The following is a 23,394-nucleotide window of genomic DNA, read 5'->3' as shown; positions in this document are numbered from 1 at the left end:
TTCACAACAGATACACATGAACCCTGGCTGTAGGCGTGACCACCTATGTATTTTTCCTGGGTGACGCAATCACATTAAGTGTTACAGCCAATCACCGAAACTTGGCACCGAAAGACGAGGCATGTTTCGATACTCTGTAGAACCGAAGCATTTCGGTCGGTACCATAATAGAACCGATGTTCGGTACTCAGCCCTATCCATTTCCATATCTCCCCTCCATAGCTCCATCAGAACCATCATCCAAGGTTTACCAGACCCAGTTAGAAGGGGGTAGTTATCTGCTCATTTGAATTATTTACTTTTTTTTTTTAAAGATTTCGTCCTTATTTGAAGCTTCTGGTCTTTAAGTAATAAAAAGAAAAACTTTTTTCTTTGTGTCAATCTGGACTCATTCTGGTCCTTAAAAGGCTCACTTTTTATTTGTTTTTTCTTAAACTTAACATATTTCATATTTTTACAATGAATCATTTCACAGGCAAGAATTGCTCAATTCTCTTTTCCAGTAACTCTGAATTGAGCAGCGTCTAGAGAGCCACATGAAGGGAAAAGCTGTTTACCTGACTGATAAAATGCACTTTACCATAAAGACAGATGCAATGCATATCCACTCCTCTCTGTGGAAAACAAGCACTTTGAATTCCATGAAAATGAATTAATCATCATCAAATTTGTATAGAGCTCCTTATCTGCAGCCACAGCTGAGAAAAAGTGCAGCGCATCAGAAATAAAATGAAAATAAACTAAGCATACAAAAATGAAAATAATAAAAAATGTCTTAATAATACATAATAAAACAAAAAATTTGGTAAAGCTAGTTAACTTTTTAAAGTAAAATCTTCCAAACATCAGTGGCAATCCTCTGGACCTTGCAGTAAAAAGAACGAGAATTGAGTGTGTAAAGACACAATAAAATCAGTAGCATTATTAGCTCCCATGTCTATCTAATGTGTAACATGCTGTTTCTCTTTCCTCAACTCAGTTTTCCATCATGCCTGTCGACATGGCCTTCAGGATCTGCCTTGCCAGCTCTCCTCCGCCTTATTCTTTTCTCAGTAACCATGACAAACACCGATACACGTCAGCTACCGTGTCCCCAAGTTGTCAGCCACTGCGTTCATGCCTGTCCTCTGGATGCTGTAGCCCTGTCTCCCTGGAAACCCCAGCCCCTGCAGAAAACGTGCCACAGAAGAAGATCCTGAGGAAGAGCGTGGTGTTCGCGGACTCTCAGGGACTGGCACTGACCACTGTTCATGTCTACAACGAGGAAGAGGACGACTTTCAAGCTGAGCTGCAGTTTCACCTGACAGAGTTGGAGGATGCTACTGAAGCACTGTGCCTGGAAGACGTTAAAGGTAGAGAAAAGAAACGGGTATCAGTCTGATTGAATGCTGTGTTATGCACCAGGCTGCAGGCCTTTCATTCCTAACATTTTGAGTTCAATAATGTTTCATGGGGTGTTCCTCTTGGTACTGTCCACCAATTCCTGCGCTGTAGGCTCTAACACATTCCAGAAAACGTGTTTCGGAGTGGGTCATTTTTACACTCAACAATGTCCCCATTACTTATCCAAAAACACCCTCTGAGATTGGTTTGTCCAGTTTAGTTTGATCCAGCTGAAACATCCCGGAAACATGTTCATCTTAATGTTCTTACAGAATTACTAATGCACAAAAATTGGGAAAATCTTTGTGGTTTTGTCTAAAATTTTAGTTTGGGGCTAAATTTGAGTCAAATATTAGAGCAAAATGTATTGAAATCGGGCCATCTCAGATGTACCCTCAAGCACTTCAACTAGATTTGCAATATATTGAAATTCACAATTTGTGTTCTGGTTTGTTCTGCTTCCAGACTCAGAAGAAAGTGGTTCTGGCTTGGTTCTGGATTTTACCCCACCATCTACAGACTACCTGGACCTGAGAAACCGACTTAAAGCACAGCAGGTGTGTCTGGAAACCTGTGCAGTAAAGGACCATTTCCTTTCTGGTACCATCCAGGTCCGGAACATTTGCTATGAGAAGTCTGTTTTGATCCGAATCACGTTTGATTCCTGGAGCTCCTTCCAGGATATCAAGTGCCAGTACCTGAACAATGTCTACGGCTGCCCCGACACGGACACCTTTAGCTTCTCGGTCTCTGTACCACAGGACATGGTGTCCTCCACTGGAGTGGAGTTCTGCATCAAGTACCAGACCAGTGATCATACCTACTGGGATAACAACCTTGGGAACAACTACCGGTTGATGACGGCGGATCCAACTGGCTGTCAAAACTGGATTTTAAAAAGGAGCGTTGGGCAGGAGATTCAGAGGCACGGCAGCACACATAAGACAGACAAGATGGAGTTTGATCCATTTGGAAGTCCCAGGACATCAGCGGGTATCTTCCCTGAGTGGCAAAGCTGGGGTCGAGTGGAAACCAGTGCTCCCTACTGGTGAGAGAAGATTTTAATTGGACTGGTTTTTATCCCGCAGAGATTCACCAGAGCCGGCACGTTATCCTTTAGACCAAAGCACGTCCTTCCTTCATTCCCTTCACCTCCTGCAGTTCTGAACCTGTTCTAGAGAACCGCTCACCTGCTACCGTCTAGGTCACAGAGCCAGAACCGAAGTGGCACCAGAACCTCAAATGGAATAAAAGAAACACAGAACTCTGCTGCAAAAAACAAAACAATCAAATGGCAGAAAATATCTGAATATAAAATCCCCAGGATGAGTCCGGTTTCAGAGCCATCATACATTTGGACCTGACAGTACTAGAAAACTAACCAATGCTTGAAGGGGGTTAAAAAATAGAGGTCCCTTTGTGAAACAAGTCTCCAAACTTTAAAAATATGTAGGTAGAAAATTTAAAGGGACATTTGGTGGATATTTAGGAGAAGTCTGATATGACCTACAAAGCCTCATAGTAAGTTCTAAAACTCCTAACTTCCATTACTGTTCAGGTTAATTTCTAAAACTGACCTCAGATCCTCAGGACTTCATCTAAGTCTAACTTCTGCTTCATTGCAAGTCACGGAAGGAAGACTCCAAAGAGCCATGCTTAGTTCTCTTCATGCCGTCGCGTCAAACGGTTTCTGATCCTCTGGAACCAGAGCCACATAAAAGTTGCTGATCAAAACAGTCATAATGGGTTCAAGATTCTTGGAGAATAAATCTTTTCCTACATCCACCTTTCAGAGGTACATTATGTTCTCATTTGAAGCCATGATTAAAACCAGTTTTACAGTTGGGCTTTAGACTGGCTCTGTTGAGAGGATGTCCCAACCCTAAGCTAACAGGTCAGGAGTGTTACCACGTCTTCAGAACTCTGGTCTTGTACCAAACTTGCCCCAGAACCAAGATTGGAACTAAAGAAAAAATGATTATGGTCTGTGCTTGTTGTATTGTATCATGAGTATGTAGCGGTTTCACATTTTGGAATTTCGCCAATCCTTAAAACTTTGTTTGTGTGCTGATGCAGCGTCTGGTTTCCACAGCAACCAGCAGGTCTGTTTTGACTTTAAGACACTTTATGATAGGAACATTTCTGGGAACACAGACTGAGATTCTGACCAGACTGTACTTGAACTAAGAGGAACCAGTGAGAAGCTTTTAATGTATTCGATTAATCAACCACTTTATGGTCAGAACCAGTCATTTAGAACAAGGCAGAGCTACTAAATTGATAACTAGGAGATCCAGCCCAGGTGGAACAGGTGGTTTAGGTGTTTCTCTACAAAGTTTTAGCTTTAGTTATTTGTCGAATCGCCACTTCTTGTTGTCACGATATCTACTGTAACTCACCTTCCTGAAGCCTTTAATACCTGAAAACACTGCAGTGCTCTAACCTGTTGGTATGTGTGTGAGAGAGAGACATGATGTATGAGGGGAAATGTGTTTAGGTGAATGTCAATGTTATTGTTAGCCTGCAGAAGCTGAGATATTCAGGCGGGCACTGAAGGCCTTGTGCTGCGTTCAGGTACCAGCTGTTGCAGCTTCAGGGTGGGTATTGTCACAGAATGTAGCACATTGATGATGTTTAACTTTGCTTTGGATGTCACTGTAACAGACTGAGTATGATGATATAATGTAGCTCCCTGCTCTAACAGGAAGTGATGTTTCCATGAGGGCTAATTTATCCTTTTGTGTTTATCCTTTCAGAGTATAATAAAGTTTAATAAAGTTCAATAAAGGTCACACCTATGTCGCTTTTTTATTTCCTCTATGGAAGTGTTGATATCAGAAAATAAATTCTACTCTTGAACTCACCAGTTGCTTAGCTAATCAATTAACCAGTCAGTTAATTATCATTAATATCACTTAAATATCGGTCCATTAATATAGTTAATCATATTAGTTAATCAGTCAAAGTTCAAATCAGTCACCAACTGTTTAACAACCAGTTAAACAATGCGCTGCTCATTTATCAATCAGTTAACCAGTTACTATGGTGTCATCCAGAGGTCCAGAGATGCAATAAATACTCCTATGAGCAGCTTTACTTCATACAGATGCTCATTAATTCTTCCTCATGTTTAACATGTTACATGCGTAAATAGAGTACTGCAGTACTGCTTGTTACTGATTGGATATCCTCACTCGTGCAACCTACTTCCTCCTCGCTTGTGGACCTGTCTCTGTGCAGTCCTGTCAACTTTTGTCACTTTGAAGGCTTTACCCAACAGAAAAAGCAGGCTGCCTGTAATTGGCTACTTTTCAGGAATTCTACATCTTGAGGCTGTACTCTTTTTACTAATACCACAGCAACTTCAGGCTAACCGCTTTTCATAAAGAGTTGGAAGTTGTTAAGCAGTCATCATTTGATATAACAAGGTCTGGATGAGTACTGGATTTAGATTGACTGTAGGGCATCGTTTAAAGTCGTAGGGAAGTCATATTTAAACGTCAAATCATTCTGCCTTAAACGTGTATATAAATGTTCTCTTTATCAGACAATGTTGTCCCAATACTTTTTATATTTATATTTTATATTTATATTTTTTATATTTATATTTAAAAAAATTAATCCCGTCTTAAAATCTGTGGGGTTTTTTCATTATCTTATGCAGGCCAGTTACTTATATGTCAGGTTGTACACTAAAAATCGGCCAATCATATATCAACGGTCATCTGTCAATCAATTTTTTTTCATTCATAGCATCTTGATTCATATGTCGCAGCTAATATACGCAACAGTTGAAATAAGAAATAAGAATCATTTACTTTACCATTGAGTTACATCCCAGAGTTCACAGGGATGGACGTCTGTGTCTTCGGCAGGCGTAGACCTAACCGAACTGGCAGCGTCTAAATCACAGATTTAGTGCTACTTGGTCCCAATGTATTTTACCATTGGGAACCTACTAGCACTAAGTTGCTAACTGGTTAGCATGATGCTTCCGACAAACTGGCCACAATCAAACATGCTTGTGAACCTTCCGCCACAACAATCCTGCCCTCTTGATAAACAACCAATCACATTCACTTTATTCACTCGTGGAAAGTCGTGCACCACTCGGGAGAATTGAGAAATGCAACGGTTGGAGCGGCCGTTTCCCTACGACTTTAAACAGGGTTATAAGACATCTAGAAAAAAGGTTCAGGTCAAATAGCCCTTTGGTTAATAATAATAATTGAACTTTATTGTTCTCACACTTGAGAAATTTACCTCTGCATTTAATCCATCCCCATGGTGAGCAGTGTGGGGTTAAGGGTCTTGCTCAGAGAGCCAGAGTGAAGGCTGTGGGGATCGAACCGGGTACTTGCAACCTCTTCAGAGCACAAGCACACTGCTCTAACCACTAGGCAGGTTTCTGCTAGCTCTAACTTCAGCTAGAAACGAAGACAGTTTGCAATGGGTACCTTAGCAAAGAGTCGGAACAAGCACTCGTGTGTTGTATATTGGGGTCCCGTGGTAATCTATTTGCACATGTAACATGTTAAACATGCACGGTAGGTGTCGTTTCTGAACGTCTGTATGAAATAAAGCTGCTCGTAGGAGTACTTATTAATTATGTGGACTTTTGGCTGAATCCTGATGCCATAAGTTGGCATCCAGTCAACAAGTTAGTTCAACTATCAGTTTACGCCTGTTGTAATTCTCAAATACTCAAAACAAAAACAAGAAAACATGCACCTGTTAGAACCACTGGTTTAGAGGAGTTGGGATCAACCAGTGGCCGGGTTGAATACATTCGTTTCTCTGCAGAACCATCATTCTGTCTCTCTAATCAAAAAATTCTGCTGTGTTCTGTTTTGGTCTAGTACCAGCACAAAGAACATTATCCTCACTCTAAGATTCAGTCCCTAAATCACAAAAGGAGGAAATGATTTTGGTCTGAACTTCCATATGTTGATCAAAGGATTGGACATTTATTTGAAATTTCCAGGACTCTAAACATTACAGCAAAAGAAACCAGAATCCATTACACTCACAGCTTTCCCACCTGCACAGTTCTGATCTGTTTAGTGAGGAAGTTCTGATATGATGCTAACTGTATGTTCCTGTATTCTGCCTGTCTAAGACATTTTATCAGCCTGGTTACTGAAATAGACCGTTATGAACACAGCTGGCTGTGGTCCTTCTTCCGGCAATGGAAGTACTGAGCATTCTCGTCTGAACGCTCTAGGTTCTGATAATACAGATAAAAAAATTATGGGTTTAAATTCACCTTTTCATGGCAATTCTGAAGCAGGTCATTCAGAGCATCAGAACATGGAACTTTATTGAAAAACATCAGACCTCTGGTTAGAGTTGGTCTGAGCTGCAGCAAAACAGCAGCCACGGATTTCCTCTCCAGCAGATTAACTTTTTAATCCTGCAGCATTCTGACCTTTCACTTCTAATCCTGTCTCCTTTTTCAGATCCCAGTTACGTAAGCGGTCAAGTGACCCAACAGCAGCATGTGATGATTAGGTGGGAAAGACTCCACTCTTCCTCATGAATTAGAGGCAACAGCTAATTCTGATCCAAAGTTTGGATACTGACAGTATCATTCTCCATATGGAGAACCATAAAGTGTTCTCAAAATTGATCTGGATGTTTTGTAACTTCAGAGAGGCAGCGGACTGAGCAGCCTGCTCATGTGACCTCGATCAATCACTAAGATCAATTTCTCTCCACAATAGAACTGCTGCTGGTTCATTTGACGCTGAGATTTAACTGGAAGACTCACATGTCCCATGACCCTCCTGGTTATGGATGTCATCGTGATTGACAGCTCTGTGGACCAATCGGGACAAGAATCATTGCCCAATTCGTATGTTTTAGTTAAAGCAGTTAAAAGAACCTGGTCTGATATAATGTTCTTCTCCAACAGATCTGGGCCTTAATTATGAAAGTATGAATTTCCTTAAAACTCGTGATATTTATTGTACATATTCTGGTTCATTTACATTGCATGGGAGCATGGGGAATGGTTTAAATGCTCTGTAAATTTGTCAAGATCGTGTTTTATTATCTGAAATTTGCGTTGTGTGTTCATGTAAGCTTCTTTTATCAGTAAAACATGTTATTTATACATAAAATATTAATGATAGTTAATTTCCAGTTCCAGTGGACGCTGGATTGTTCAGCCACTGTGTTGAACAGAACGCTGTTGTCTCAGGCCCCGCCCCCCCACACCAAAAAAGGGCATAAGTTTGAAGCTCAAAGAAAAATCTGCAAGTCTAAAAAGAAAAAATGCAAGTTTGAAAAAGAAAAACAAACTTTTTGAACAATGTATGTTAAACAGTTTTTACCAAATTAGATAAGAAAAAAAACTACTTATCTTGATGTTCATGCAGTGTCCACATTTCTATAGAAGTAAATGCTTAAATATTAGGTTTCTAAAAAAGCTAAAAGATTATAACATTCAACCAATCTACTGATTAAATAACCTATATAGTTAAGTTAAAAAACAATAAATATACATGTTGCTGTGCGCAGATGTTTATTCAACAGAGTAGGAACAAGAATCGGTTTTGAAATATGAAAGTTTGTAATTTGTCGATAAATAGTTTTCAGTCCATCTATCGATCTCCGACTTACTCTGTAAGGCTCACAGTGGGACCAGTGCCTATCCTTGGCAGTCTATGGGAGAGAGGCGGGGTATACCGAGGACAGGTCGCCTGTCTGTCACAGGGCAACACACAGGCATACAACCATACACATTCACACCTGAGGACAATTTAGAGAAGGCAGTTAACTTAAAGGAATAGTTCACCCAAAACATGATTAGCCTTCATTTTCTACTCACCCCCATGCTGAACAACACCCTGGAGTACTTTTTTGATATCTCAAATGCATCTGGAGATCTGGGAGGCTTCTTGCTGTCTGCTGACATTCAAATAATGGAGGTCTATGGTGACCGAGACAGAAAGGTCCATAAAAGTCCACAAAAAACGTGTCAATATTCCTCCATACTGCTCGTCCAATGTATTCCAAGTGTCCTGAGTGGGTAGCATCCAGAATTTACTCGAAACGAAGTCATTTAGAATGTTTTTAGAGCATAAACAGTAGTGTATAGGATTTCCTGAAAGCGCGTTCACGACGCTACGGAAGCCGGCAGACCAAACCAGATGAAAGTGCGCATTCAGCGTCTGCTCTGCCGATAATGCAAGCGTAGAAGAAGAAATGTGCTGTTTACCTGTGCAAAGAAAGAAACAACGAAAGAAAAATGTCTGAGGACTTCAGTGATGAGGAAGAGCATGAGTTCTTTGCCGAGCTGAATGCGCTGGTTTGGTCTGCCGGCTTCCGTAGCGTCGTGAGCGCGCATGTGCAGAGGACTTGACCAGGCCTCGATATTTGACTATTTGGCAGTGAGGCTATGTTGCCTCAGCATACTTCCTGCCTTGATAGGGTTCCTATTGTCTTATTTCCCCATATATAATAGCAGGTCTGTCTGAAGCCACGCTGCAGTTTATCTAAAGAAGATATTAATAATGGGCATCTCCAGAGGTTTTATTTTCACATTTTAATCATGCAACTGTCATTACAAGTACAAATTACAACCTTCACAAGACCAATTACATCACAGATGTGGTTGCTATGGTAACCCTCCTCATGGACAGCCAGTAGCGTTGGTGATCACTGTCGGAAAGACGACCAGAAGCCACCCAGCAGTCTGCTAATCTTGTCCAGGTTAGTCCGAGTTCAGATTAACCTGGATTGGATTAATTTAAACCTGGCACCTGCTGATCAGGTGAACTGTGGACTTACTGTCCTATAGAAAAGCCTGTTTATTAAAACTTGAATTTTCAGTTTAAGGATCTTTCTGTAAACATGCCAACACCCTGACATGTTTCCCTAGTGACAGCCGGACTCCCAACATGAGAGCAGCGAAGCTAACACTTATCGGCAAGAAAGTACAAGGTGGACAAAGCCACTGTAAAGTCTCTGGTCCGGTTGGATCAGGAAGGTACTATATTTAACAAGCAAGGTGGAGCTAATGCTGACTCCACCTAATAGACCAGGTGGCTCCGCCCACCTTAATGACCAGCCAATGGTTGCCCTGCTTTAGAGAACTCTGTTGACGACCTCAGTCTGAATAAAATTTGACCAGTTCTGACCAAACTGACTGGATCATAAGACCCCAGAGACGGATCAGGTTATGATAAAGCCAGGCCTACCAGAACCTAAGGTGAGCCACTGTCTTATCGCTCCAATTAGTTTACTTTTGAAGACGTGATCAGATTCTGTTATCGGTACCAGAAACAAATCTTATTCAAAATGAGGTCAACAACTGGACTACCTGTGAACATAAATATAACCCATAAAAGGGAACAATGAACCAAGTACAGCCGAGATACAAAAACAGTAAAATACAAAATTATGACAAAATCGTATAAAACACCACATTAAAAATGTGACATCACAGGCTACAGAGTCACATGATGTCAATGAATCTCTAAATACAGGATAAGGCTGTGAACGCATCCCTCAGAGACAAGACCTTTCAAATTAAAAGCCCTCAAGTTGTTTATTACGGAGTTCCTGGTTTCAACAGGGTTATTATTCAATGGCTATGCTGTGTTAGTTAGCACCACCAGCAGTGAGAGGAGTGGAAAACCAACAGCTTCCTCTGATTAGCAGAACCAGTTTGTGAAGTGGTTTTATGGCACAAACAGCTGGAAACATGTAGATATAATAAATGACTATGGTTTTTAGTGATACAAGTCATTCTGCTATGAGAGATTCTTCTGGCTGTACTGACAGAAACCATGAGCTGCTGTTCACATGAGGAGCAGAAAGGTTTTAGTATACCCTTCCTGTGGGAGTGGTGTTGGAAGGGGGCTATGGATTAAATGTTTGCCAGGCTTTAGAAACAAGATTATCCCTAATCTAGGCAGCACTCCAAGTTTGGTTTAAGGATGCTTCGTACAGTAAGTCATGATGGTGGAGCCAAACTGGGCTAAAGGGGGTTGTTAAAAGACTAGGAACTACTGTAGGGTATAAAGACAGACTGCTACATTCAATACAAGAGTTCTCAGGTTGGTTATGTTGCAATAAGAGTTTGATATGGATTAAGGAGATGCGGTATGAGTGTTTCAGATGAAGAATCAAACTACAGAGCTACAGATCAGGCTTACACGGGCCAGACGGTTCCAGGGTGGAAACACCTCCAAGGTTCACTAAATGAAGCTGTATCACCTAAACAGGCGTTCCTCCAAACTTGGAAAAACATACAAATGGTTAAGATAATGATGTAATGTTGGAACGTCCACCAGGCGGCGCCACAATCCTCTGAGCAGAGCGACGTGGTATGTGATCGTCAACCTGAGCCCCTGAAAGATGAAGGGTTTATCAGATTAATTTTATCATCACCTGGCAGTGTTTACCCACAATGCAACACACCTCGCCAAGAACAAGCTCCAAACTACAGACATACCTGCCAGAGTGAATCCCGACTGGTGAAGATTCCGGGGGCCAGTTGGTATTTTTGCACCTGTAGGCCCCCTAGTGGTTGGAGTTGGTGGGACTGATTTAATCATACTGCTGACGTCATGGACTGGCCCGTCATAGTTGCCACGGGGAACGCCACGAGCCTCTGCCATCTGCAACATCAGAGGATCCATTTACTGATCTTTTCTGATTCATCGATTACTATATTAGTTGACGAATATTTCAATAATGGAGTAATCCCAATTAATCAGATTGTTTCAGCCCTAATCCTCACCCTGTAGTGATCACAGTTTTTCTCTTTCACTCAACCTCATTTTAAAAATCCGACTTGCTCTAACAGCTCTCTAAAATAACTCAAATGTACATCACAAACGAGAGGCAAATAGAGGTAAATAAAAAGCAGAATCATAACAAAACATCCGGAGAAAAGGGGTAGAGGAGCTAGGCTGGGCTGGAAGAGTTTGAAAACAAAACAGAGAAAGAGGGAGAAGAGACCTGATTAGATGGCAGCCATACTTGTAGACCATGTTTTCAATCACAGTACTCCAGTTGAAAAGGCTGGTTTACGAGATACAGTCAGTTTACTTTATAATCTTACAGAATATTCTATTTTGCATCATTATATGTGTGCACAAGGGTGACAGAGGGCCCTTCTCACACCTGAACAGGAGGATGCTATTTGCACCACAGCAGGAGAAACCATTGCCAGAAACAGTAACTGTAACTCAGCAGTAACTGTAATTTCTACAGCAGAGATTGTTCTGTTCACATTTCTACTTTAGTTCTTTCTAAATCACAATAACTGGGTCTAGAAACCAGAGATGGGAAATGTGGAGTCAACAAGTCATCTCCATGTCATGTATTTAATCTACCCAGCCAATTAACCAGGTGAGTCAAATCTGCACAGGTTGATTCACGGTGAAGATTGGACTCACCTGCTTCAGTGGGTGGGTAGAACAAATACATGACATGGAGATGACTTGTTGACTCCACATTTCCCATCTCTGCTAGAAACTTTTGCCATTAGAACCTCCACAACATGACCAATCCAACCGTCCATCTGAACAAATCGACTTGTCATTCTCATGCCGCCAATGTCTTCATTTAAATAGATATTTAATCTTGAGAGATGATTGACATATTTACATCGGATTACCTGGGTAACCTCACTTGTAAGTTGTTACAGGTTAACTGTTTAACCAACTGTGGTTTGCACAGCAGGGTTCCTACTGCATAAGGCAAGTTAAATTAAGACTTTTAAGACTTTTTAATGCCACTTTCTTAATAAACACAAGAAAAACCTGGTTGTGAAAAAATTACCCAAATTTTGAAAAACTTTCCATATAGGAAGAAAGCTGAAAACACACAAATAACAGATATATTTAAACAACTGCTGAACTGAATTCAGCAACTTTGTTTTGTTCCCAACTCAAAGTCAATAATAGCTCTGCTTTCATTGTAGACGTAACGCCAAACATTATCCTGAGATTTGCTGCTACCGGCGCTGTTGTTGATATCGGAAATAGCAGTGGAGGCTTTGCAGTGACAAGGGTGGAACAGAACTGAGAAATACCTGCTGCTTCTTGGTATCTTTACTTTGATGCTTTGAGTTTCAGGCCTCGCATGTGTGACTCCATTTGATTCTCATTTTGCCGAACTTGAATGACTTCTTGCACAAAATACACCGTGCCTCATATACATTGCCTGGTACTGGTTTTAGCCATGCAGAAAAGTCTTGGCTTTATAGGCATGTTGCATTAATTTTACACTTGCCCATGCTGTCCAGATGAAAAGTTAGTGGCATATCATCAAAAGGTCCGGCTGTGACATTGTTTTTATTAGTTCCGCTATCGGGACGGAACTAATAACGGTTACAGCAAGTCATTTGGTAAATGTAAAAAAAATCATTGTCATTTATTAAAATTTTTGATATGGATTAAAAAAAAGAAATCTTATGCATAATGTGGTAACATTTTTAAGACTTATGAAAGACTGATTTAAGACATGTTTATACTAATTAAGGTCTTAGTTTTATATTGAAGATCCAATGCCTTTTAAGATTTTTTAAGGATCCATGGGAAACCTGCACTGTCACAAACATAAAAACAGTCTTCATTTTGGTGGATGGATTTGGTTACCATTGTTAAAGTTAACCTGGTTAACCTGCAGACACTAGTTATAATCACTGTTTAACCTGGTGGCTACCTTGCTGCGGGCTCTGATCCTCTTGTAGACGGTGTCAGGATAAGCCTTTCTTGGAATAAATCGTCCAGAACCTTCAGTCACGCTGAGCTGCCCATCCTCCATAACAATTTGACCACCACTGATCACCACCGTTGGAACGCCTCGGAATTCCAAACCCTCCAGGATGTTTACCTCAAGTGTCTGGACATAGAGGTGTGTTGTAATTATTAATCAGTTACCAATGAATTATTGACCAACTGAACAAGTAGTTACCAGGTTGTGAGCCTTTGCAGAAACGGTCCTGGTCTCTTTTGGGTTCCATATGACAATGTCAGCATCAGATCCAACAGCAATACGTCCTGAAAACATGCAGAAACACACAGTTATTATAATACTAGTTACTCAAATCTGAACAATAGCCTCCTGTAAAACATCCAGAAACACCACAGCTGCAGTAGAAGTAACTATTACTGTTTGGCATCAATCTTACAGCCAAACCTGGATTTTAGTATTTGCTTGTATGTATAATATTGTTGGCTTTGTTCCCCAAGCTAAATGCAATGCAGCAATGTAAGGATACAGATATAATCAATATTTAATACTCAACAGGTTGTACTTCTGCTTTTAGTTCAAAATTATTTGTATTGTCAGAAGCAGTTGGATAATTAACATAATGTCATAAAACCGGACAGATGGACCCAGTATTCAAGGCGAGTCTGACAATGGGACATTTAAAAACGTTGAACAACAGAAAAATAATATAACAGAACAGAAACAAGGAAGGCAATTTCCAGCTGATGGACTGCCAAACAAGATGCGGCTCAGAGCCCTCAAAAGGTTCCACGATGCAGCAACCCCAGTGAGCAGGGCTGCTGAGGATAAGCGGACTGCAGCGGCTGCAGGTGGGGTGGAGTGCAACCCATCACTGGCACTCTAACAGTTTAGTCCATCCTCTATGAGGAAGGCAATTTCCAGCCGATGGACTGCCAAACAAGATGCGGCTCAGAGCCCTCAAAAGTTTCCACGATGCAGCAACCCCAGTGAGCAGGCAGGAGACCAATCCAGGTCAGAGAAACAGTTCCAGGATCCAGCCGTACGTAGCCCAACCAGGGGTTCTGTGCCGAACAGGAACAGACAGATCCAAGGTTCCAAGAACCCTTAGAGCGTTCAGGCAGAATCGGAGTTCTTGAGTCCAGCATCGTGCTCAGACAGACATGTGCAGAGGAAGACAGGCAGCCTCATTGGTAGAGAGGAACATAGACAAGACTTGGTACTAAGTGAATGCCAAACTTTAAACTGGTCTCCACCTTGGAGCCAGGCTTACTGGAATTAAAACGGACCTTCCCCATGTTCCCAGCCAAAACCCTGAGGGCTCAGCGGGGAAGACACGACCAGGAGACAGGTGACAAACACCAAACCATCTCAATCCACTGGCCTCCAAGACTCAGGACATGAACAAGGAACCTAAATCTCATGTGATAAACATAAATAACTGACACAAAAACATAGTACGAATAAACAAAGAATAGACGAATAACGATCTGGCCCAGATAGCTGGGCTGAACCGTATATTTAGCAGAGGAAGCAGGTGAATAATTAGATCAGCTACCGGGGCTTCGATCGTGACACAGAAAATGTTTAAAATATTATCACTTGTTCTGCCAGAGATTCCTGGCTTTCAGAGATTTTCTGCCACAAACAGGGTCATATGGGTTTATAAACTGACCCTAGACCAGGGGCTTTAGCCAAGCTCATAGGAAAATGGAAAACTTTCACTGTCAAACGTAGTAATATAAACTGAAGGAAATACCTTTGCGTGGATACATGTTGAAGAGTTTGGCAGCGTTGGTGCTTGTGACAGCAACAAACTCATTCTCGTCCATCTTCCCTGTAGACTGCAGACAAAATTTAAACACAAGATGGAAATCAGAAAACCTGGAAGAAACGGGTTATGCTCCTGATTTGGTCCAGCCCATAATGATCCAAATCATGACTTTGGTGTCAACCAGTTTTGTCACCTTTGGCTCGTTTTACCAATACATAGAAAATTAATTTAGTTATCCTGCATTACCGCTACTTGCAGCAGTAAAATAAAATGATGTCTAAAGTAAAGATAACCAGTTGTTTATTTTTTAAATATGAAATAGATTTTTTTTTTTATTCCGAGTTAAGAAACTCCAAACACTAAGCACTAACCCTGAGTGCTAACCCTCTGTTTGCTTGGAAGGGAACGAGGATTAAGTGCCATCCCAAACCACGTAGTGGGTAAGGCCAGTGGCCTTTCCAGCCCTCAAATAGCAAGTCTGCATCAGTTGCAGTCTCGTTGGAATTTGGCAGCAGGTATAACAGCGGCCTGGTGGCGGAGGAAAGATGTTCCACCAGAAGTAAATTCCGCTGGTTTGCTGCATCTTTGTCAAACTGATAAAATATCAGATGATAGTTTATGAAAAAAACATAATTCATTCCAAAATGGAAGGTCCTCTTTGAAATAGTTTTATTTGACCGTATACATTTGTTTTAAGAAAGGGGCAAATTATGTAAAAGTTCAAAAAAATATCCACTGGACTTGGTTTCCAAGATTTGAAGAGGTTTCGCCACCTCTCCAGGAAGCTTTCTCAATTCAAATGTCTGGATCCGCGTTGAGTTTGAGTCTTATATAGACAAGGCCTTGTATTGCTTGGAAACATGCAAATGGTAGCAAATGAGTGGGTCGTTTGGTTCCATTGTTAGCCTGTAATATCTGAAACCTGTCTATGATCCTGAAGGTCGGTCATTAAATGGTGGGGATTGCCGTTAAGGGGGTATTGTCTCCTGTAATACCTGAAACCTGTCTATGATTGTTAAGGGTCGGTCGTTAAGGAGGTATTGTTCACCGGCTGGAGCGGGTAGGTCTTCAAATCTTGGAAACCAAGTCCAGTGGGTATTTTTTTGAACTTTTACGGAATGACTATGACCTGGATGACTGAGAATCTTCATCAGCAGAAAGAGGCAAATGTTTAACGTTATGTTCACCCGCTCCACAGAGCTACAGCCACACATATGGGGCATCACTGTGTTGCCATAGAAACAGTTGCTTTCCTTCTCCGTTGGAGGGAAGAAGCCATCCAATTCTCATTTATAACCCCCCACCTTCAATCGAGGAGCCTTCCACAGCTGCGAGTGACACTTCATTGGGAGTGACACTTGATAGTTAAGGGTTAGTGCTTAGAGGATGGTTTGGGATTCAGCCATAGGATATCTGCTGGGGACAATGCAGCTAGTGAGAGAATAATAAGTACAGGAAAATAAGCAACATCATTTATGGAAAGTGTGTCCCACCCTCCTCCAGGGAGCTCAATTAGTGTTTCTATCCATGCTTTGATTTCACAGCTTTGCATTATTTTTTTAATCTAGGCAGAAACAGTTCAGGTAAAAAAATAGTCTGTGACCCAGGTTATCAGAATACCCCGCCATACATTATGCGTTGTCTGTCCAGCATGGCTATAACCTCTAAAGCAATCCCTGATTTTGCAGCCTGAGCTATTCAAGCTTGAGGCATATAGTTTTAGGTTACATTTGAGCTGTTTGTTCAAGCAGCAGATGCATTCAGTCATTCCTTAGGAGCTAGCAACAGCCTTTGAGTTGAATGCATCTGTTGTTTCAAGGGACTACCAGGAGGGGTCGAACATATAAACTTCTGGGTGTTTTTGGTTTGTTTTTTTGGTTGCATATTAAAGCAACACTGTGTAACCTTTGACCCAAGTATTAGCTTAATCTTAGATATATTAAAGGATTTTCCAGGTAGATATACATCTCTTAGTGGGTATTGTATGCTCCATGTGGGGTACAATCAAAATTCCCTTTAATTTTCCATGTGTCTGAGCATAATTACAAGCTTCCTGAGTACCAATTCCAGTGTTTTAGCCTTTCTACTAACATAAATAATATAAAAGCATGTCATGATTAATATCTATAAATAAAAGAGTCTTAATAAATGTCACTCGAATATAAACAAATCTGACTTAAATTTGATCTTTTTTTCAGGTCTGTCCTTCTCACTTCTCTAATGGTGAAAATATGCATCTTCAATAGCTTTCCGAATGCTGTCTGTAAATGATTAATTAAACTAATTCTTCTTTCACAGTCAGCACTGGATGCTTGAAATGTAGCATAAATATCCACAACATGTGAGATCTCTTTTAGCTCCTCATATCTAAGTGCTGCAGCTGCCTTATTTGAGAATGTGCTGATTGACCTGTTTAAGTTTTTCTTCAAAGTGTACTTGAATTTAGCGAAAAGGAAAAAGTCACATGGAGCATCGCTCTGTGGTAAACAGGTGCCACTAAAGCTGTGTGCATGTTGGATAGCAGAGAGACTGATAAATAATTAGTTATATTCATTTATGCACCTGTAGCACTGCGCTGAATAAGAACATTTGCTGAACTTTACGGACACTGACGTTTTATTAAACATATTCATCCAAATACAACTTTTAAATGTGTTACTTTTTATTATAAAATGGATTAGATTGTGATTTTTTAAAATGGATTGCGGAAAATTGTGTTTATTCAATAACGGCTCATCGTCCAATAGGCCGAGGTCATTTGTGACAGCAGCCATGAAGCCAGGACGCTATAAGATCCCAAAACGAAACAAAAATATGATCAATTTATTCCTTATTCATTTGTTTTTTTTAATATATTTAATTACATATGGCAAGAAAAAAAAACTGCGCTAAATGTCTCTATATTTTTTATAAAAATTGGGGGGCGAAAAAACAGTTTCTTGCATTTTCATTGTTGGTTTTAAGTTGAAAAACGAATGATACACGGATTTTAAATGATACAGAAAGAAAGCTGTTCATCTAATTGATTTACAGTCTATGTTGGATTTTATTTTAGGCGCTGCATAAATTTTTGTGTGTGCCAAGATTTCAAAGCTATAACACTGTGTGTTGTGTGCACTGCTCAGGAAAATTGGGTGACATTTAAAAAAAAAACACACATCTGTAAGTTGACAGGGTCGGATCTGTCAATGAATAAGTCATGCAACCCACAGTGCCTCTTTAGTGCGGTATAAGCTACCTTTAAACACAAAAGCTAACTAAGCTATAAGCTGCTGTTAAGCAACAAAACAGATGTTTTTGGTTTACCTGATCAAACATATTTCTGGTTCTCTGATGTGGGATTTAATCTTGAGTAATGAATGTGGCCTTTTCTCAACAAATAACTCCATGAGTTCTTAATCTGCTGGTCCAAAGTGATCTGCTATCAGATTCCAAAACAAGCAGGGAGACTGTTTAAATATGTGACCTTGCAGGGTTGAACCTGGAAGTTACAGGCGTACAGTAGTATGCCTAGAGGTTACATTACATAGTGTTGCTTCTAGGGCTGCAAGTAAATCGATCAATTAGTTGATGATTATTTCAATAATCGATTAATCACGATTAATCTGATTAATTCTTTCAGCCCTAATTGCTTCATTTAAAAAAAGAAAACTTACAATTTTACTATATAAAAAAAAATCAGAATAACTAGTAAATCGGCATCAGACTTTATCTTTTAACAACCACCTGGATAACCCAACCAGATTGAGATTGCTGAGGAGCAATCAAAACAGCAATATCACTGGATATTGCTGTTTCAGAGTAGCAGTAGGTGGGGGAATCCTACCACAGCTCTGTCCCAGACCACTGACAGCCTTTCCTCAATGCCATTGGTTCCCTCTGGGATCAGCGTGAAGTCGTCTTTACCCACAGCCTTCTGAGCTGTGGAGAAGCTTGCCTGTGCGCTGGAAGTCACCTGGAGATCGCCGCTGAAAAAAACCAAACGCCTTTAAGGTTTACTTGTTACTTATGGCAGGTGGAGGTAGAGAGAGGAACACTCACCATGCTAACAGGGAGGTCAGGTACTGCGGCGTGGAAGGGTCTGGGTTCAGCGGAGGGCTCATGACAAAGGCAGCCGCAGTGGCCCAGTCTTTGGACCAGTAGTGTGAGCCATCAGTGGCCAGGCAGGCTGTAATTGGTTCCCCGTACACAACCACACCTGAGGACAGAGGGAGGAACAGGTGACAGCTGCTGGATTTCCTTTCAGAGGTGGAGCAGTTTTGGTTTGGGGGAACCTGGGACTTGAATCCTACTGATGGTCAGAAACTGACTGAATGTTGATGAAGCCAACTCTTAAAGGGGCATCAGTGACTTAACAAAAGATGCAGCACCAACTAGACCAACTGGACAGTCAGATCATGATATGGTTCTTCTACACCCACCAAACCACAGCATGGTCAGGTCCTACAGAAACTTATGTCATATGTGACGTTGAATGTTAACCTTTGACCAACCTTTAACAAGCCTAAACACATCAAGCCGTTTTTCCTTCACACCTGAGCTTAGGCAAGGGGTGTCAAACTGGTTCCAGAAAGAGCCGTGTGGCTGCAGGTTTTCTTTCCAACCAAGCATCAGCACACCAGACTCCATTCATCTCATCAAGTGAGCCCAATCTGAACATGGTCACTTGATGAGATGAATAGGCTGTAACTCCATACTGATGAGTTGTTCTGATAATAACCTGCAGGAAGTTGGTTAACTTATGCCTGAATGGTCACCTTTCTTCCTGGCTTTAGCGATGACATCAGCAGCGGACTTGCTCATGACCTTGGTAACATACAGCGGGCAGTTGGCCTGTTTGGCGATGGTGATAGCCCGGTAGACCGCCTCAGTCTCCACCTGCAGTCAGACACAAGTTACCAGGTGAGGTTACCTGTTCATGAACTACTCATCAGGTAGATTATTCTTCACAGAAGAATCATCCTGAGCCATAAGCAGGTTTACAGAAACATTTATGAGAGCCATCAGGTTATTGTTATTACATCAGTCCAAAATAATCATAATCAACTTTAATGGCTACATCTTTGAGGCACAAGAAAGAACTTGACATCAGTTTTCTTTCCCCAACATCATACTAAACTAGACTTGCACCAGTCTACTGGCAATGTTCGGAAATAGGACGATTGTCACGTGATCGGTCATGATCTGCAACAGGCCGGTTCCCGTGTTTTTCGGACTATAAATCGCACTTTTTTTCATGGTTTGGCTGGCCATGTGACTTATACTCTGGTGCGACATATATTTACATTTTTTTTCACCACAAGAGGGCACTATGTAACTTTGCCTGCCAGAACATGTATTCTATTAATACCACTGAGAGAAAAAACATTACAACTTACCACAACAAAACAAATTAGCATTACAACAACGATGACTGAATAGAAATATGCCACCCAAAAGAAACTTATATACTGCTGAATTCAAGCTGAAAGTAATTAAATATGCAGTCGAAAATGGTAATAGGGCAGCTGAACGACAGTTTGGTTGCAGTTAAAAACCAGTTAGGGACTGGAGAAAAGCAGAGGAAGAGTTAAAGGTAATAAAAAAAAAAAACGAGTGCTAAAGGCTAGATGGCCATGTCTAGAGGAAGAGCTGTACAAATGGAACCTCAAACCCCGAGATCACTGCTTCTCAGATGCTAGTTCATGAAATAAAACAATGCGGTCTTCGAACAGTAGCCAGTTATCAGAACACTGATTCCATGGATAGAATAACCTTATAAAATGATGAGACTTTTAGTCCGATGCAACATATATTTGTTTTTTTCCTATTCATAACCAGAGGTGTCAGGTAAGTACAAATACTTCATTACTGCACTTAAGTACACTTTTTAGATATCTATATTTCACTCCATTACTTATTTTTCTTCCTACGGCTGACTTCTACACATTACATTTTCACAAAGTACCGGTATCTGTACTTTCTATTCCTTACATTTTTAAAACAAACATTACTCGTTACTCTTGGCTTCGGTTAAATTTTTATAAATATTTATTTCATGTCATGTGCGCCATCCAATTCAGACCATTCGCTCCATCCACATCTAGTGAAAACTAGTGTAATTGGATGAGTCATATAACGCAAACACTCATTGGTAAGCTAAAGGAAATCATCAGAAGCAAGCAGGTGTTCTTCTAACTGCAAACATGAATTGTCTATGCCATGCTACAATTTAGAAAACAGAAAAAGATGTTGAAATGTCTGAAAGGTCGGAGACAGGCGAGAGCGTAACGGGAGATGAAGACCAACAAGACCCCCCTCATCCTTGGCCCTATCTCAAAGAATTTTTTGAAATAGTCGAAAAAGTGAGCTTTCACTTCATATGGTGGCATCTGGCTGGATTTTTAAAGATTACTTTATACTTTTATACTTTAAGTAGTTTTTGGAGCACATACTTTTTCACTTTTACTTGAGTAAAGAGGTCAAGTTAACACTTCAACTTTTACCTGAGTGTTTTTTAAACTTCAGTATCTATACTTCTACTTAAGTGGCAAATGTGTGTACTTTTGACACCACTGTTCAAAATGCATTTTTTGGCTGATGCGACTTAATCTCAGGAGCGACGTTTAGTCCAAAAAATACGGTATTAAGAAGACCGATTTTAAGCACCGCATTTTGTGTTGTTTGTTTTTTGTTTTTTTTTGAGCAGACCCGTATATTTCTCCTGCGTTTGGCTTATGTTTGTCATAGTCAAAGTGCCAAAGAGAGGGGGACAAATCACCCGGACAACAGACGGAAGAGTAGTGGTAGGGAATCGGTGTGTTAACAGAGAATGAGAGAGCAATGTAACCAGCAGCCAGCTGTGCCCCCCTCTGGAGCCAAGGAACCAGAGCGGTAGACCAGAGGAACCCGTGGGACAGAGATTTCACCACAATAGGGGGATAAGGTGGCTCAAGAGGAGAGCAGAGAGGATCGAAGGAGCACAGCAGCAGTTTTAATAGGTCAGCCACAGAAACGGCACACTGAGCATGGGGCAGAGGTTACTGCTGAGCAGAAGTAGGACAGCAGTACTTTGGAGAAGCCAGCAAGGGAGAATGAGCAGCAAGAGGATACGGCTAGCTGGAGGTAGAAGAATGACAGCAGGGGATCAGAGGAGCCTGCAGACAGAGAAGGTGACTGCTGATCTGTGTCTATGCAGGAGGTACGATGATTAAACGGTTGGTCTAGTGCTTAAATACAACAGCTTTCTTAAAAGCCACCTACAAACCTTTTAAAAGCATTCCCGCATTATCTCTATCTTCAATTTTCCTTAAAAAAAGCATGTCTCCACTGCCTTCTGCACTAAAACAGTTGCCAATTAATGATACTTTCTCATCTCCTATAATATTGATACCTGACAATAAAATGTAAATGTACATGAGAAAGCAGTTGAAGAACTTTGTAATTTGATGCTGTGATCGGTGATCAATAGATATTGATTTTTGTGAACAGTGATTGGCAGCACAGCTCCCAAAATCCTGCCCGGTGCATGTCTACAATCAACAGAAATACACCCAAAGCAGGTAAAAAGAAAGTTTAAAAAGGATTACATTACAAGATAAAATAGGAAACACAAAGTGAGACCTCAGGATAGGGTTTAGATACATGTACCTCATCAGGGTGGGATAAAACATGGCCTTCAGGTCCAGTAACACCCACACTGAGAAGTTTTTTCTGCTCCTGAAACACACGCCAGTTTCAAATGGTTTAACAGAAGTACTCTTTGATTTTATGTTACTATTCAAATGATCACACTGAGAGCTCTGGGTGTTATACCTCATCGATGATGTCACCATTCTCAGCATGGACCTGAGCAATAGCTCCGAGATCCCGGAGGACCCCGAACGCCTCATAAAGCTGGAATCCAAAGACAGGTTTTAACAAACAGCAAGCCGACAAAACCAATAAACAGATAAATACAGGATGTGTTTCACCTGAGAGTCGGAGCTCTGGTACCGGTCTTTGTAGGCCATGAAGAACAGGAACGAGTTCACACCTGAAATATAGTACCACATTCAGTATAACTCTCATCATAACCACTACTACAGTCAGAATTTCAATCAGTACTATAATCAATACTACATTCATTATAACTTCATTCTGCAGCCTATTAGTCAAGAATACAATCAGTACTATAGTCAGTACTACATTCAGTATTAAAATGAAACACTACTACAGTCAGAACAAAATTCAGTACTAAAGTACGGTAAGTACTATAATGCAGAGGCGTGCACAGACATTTTGGGGGGCAGGTGCTCAGGAGGGGGGGGGAGGGCACTTTTTAGCGCACGTGCAACACTTAATTATAAAAAAAAATAAACGCATGTTGAATGAAATTTGATTTTTATTTGTAACATTCTCTAAACGTGAGTTTTCAATGGAAAAAAGTCACATCACCAACAGAACAGACTAAAGCATACTTCTTTCATCTGGCTCATCTCCCTGTTCTCCCTCATCCTGCTGCTCTCCCTCATCCATCTGTTCTCCCTCATCCATCTGTTCTCCCT

General features: G+C 40.9%; 2 protein-coding genes across 2 annotated transcripts in view; one reads left to right on the top strand and one right to left on the bottom strand.

The window, feature by feature from the left end:
• Window positions 1-4,166, top strand: part of LOC107086227 (protein phosphatase 1 regulatory subunit 3C-B-like) — a 6,402-nt gene extending 2,236 nt beyond the window's left edge. Inside the window, exons 2-3 of the mRNA XM_015377040.1 lie at window positions 980-1,352; window positions 1,849-4,166. Of these exons, the coding sequence (XP_015232526.1) occupies window positions 989-1,352; window positions 1,849-2,435 (951 nt within the window). The 5' untranslated portion in view covers window positions 980-988 and the 3' untranslated portion in view covers window positions 2,436-4,166. The remainder of the gene's footprint in view (window positions 1-979; window positions 1,353-1,848) is intronic.
• Window positions 4,167-8,923: 4,757 nt separating this feature from the next.
• Window positions 8,924-23,394, bottom strand: part of dpysl4 (dihydropyrimidinase like 4) — a 19,293-nt gene continuing 4,822 nt past the window's right edge. Inside the window, exons 5-15 of the mRNA XM_015377091.1 lie at window positions 22,822-22,883; window positions 22,664-22,744; window positions 22,499-22,567; window positions 19,627-19,747; window positions 18,911-19,067; window positions 18,696-18,837; window positions 14,855-14,939; window positions 13,318-13,403; window positions 13,066-13,245; window positions 10,847-11,012; window positions 8,924-10,742 (exon numbers count right to left, since the gene is read on the bottom strand). Of these exons, the coding sequence (XP_015232577.1) occupies window positions 10,651-10,742; window positions 10,847-11,012; window positions 13,066-13,245; window positions 13,318-13,403; window positions 14,855-14,939; window positions 18,696-18,837; window positions 18,911-19,067; window positions 19,627-19,747; window positions 22,499-22,567; window positions 22,664-22,744; window positions 22,822-22,883 (1,241 nt within the window). The 3' untranslated portion in view covers window positions 8,924-10,650. The remainder of the gene's footprint in view (window positions 10,743-10,846; window positions 11,013-13,065; window positions 13,246-13,317; window positions 13,404-14,854; window positions 14,940-18,695; window positions 18,838-18,910; window positions 19,068-19,626; window positions 19,748-22,498; window positions 22,568-22,663; window positions 22,745-22,821; window positions 22,884-23,394) is intronic.

Source organism: Cyprinodon variegatus, unplaced genomic scaffold, assembly GCF_000732505.1.
Source record: "Cyprinodon variegatus isolate N-32 unplaced genomic scaffold, C_variegatus-1.0 Scaffold146, whole genome shotgun sequence".
Lineage (NCBI taxonomy): Eukaryota > Metazoa > Chordata > Actinopteri > Cyprinodontiformes > Cyprinodontidae > Cyprinodon > Cyprinodon variegatus.
The sequence above is the reverse complement of the archived record's forward strand: the minus strand, read 5'-3'. Positions and strand labels throughout refer to the sequence as shown.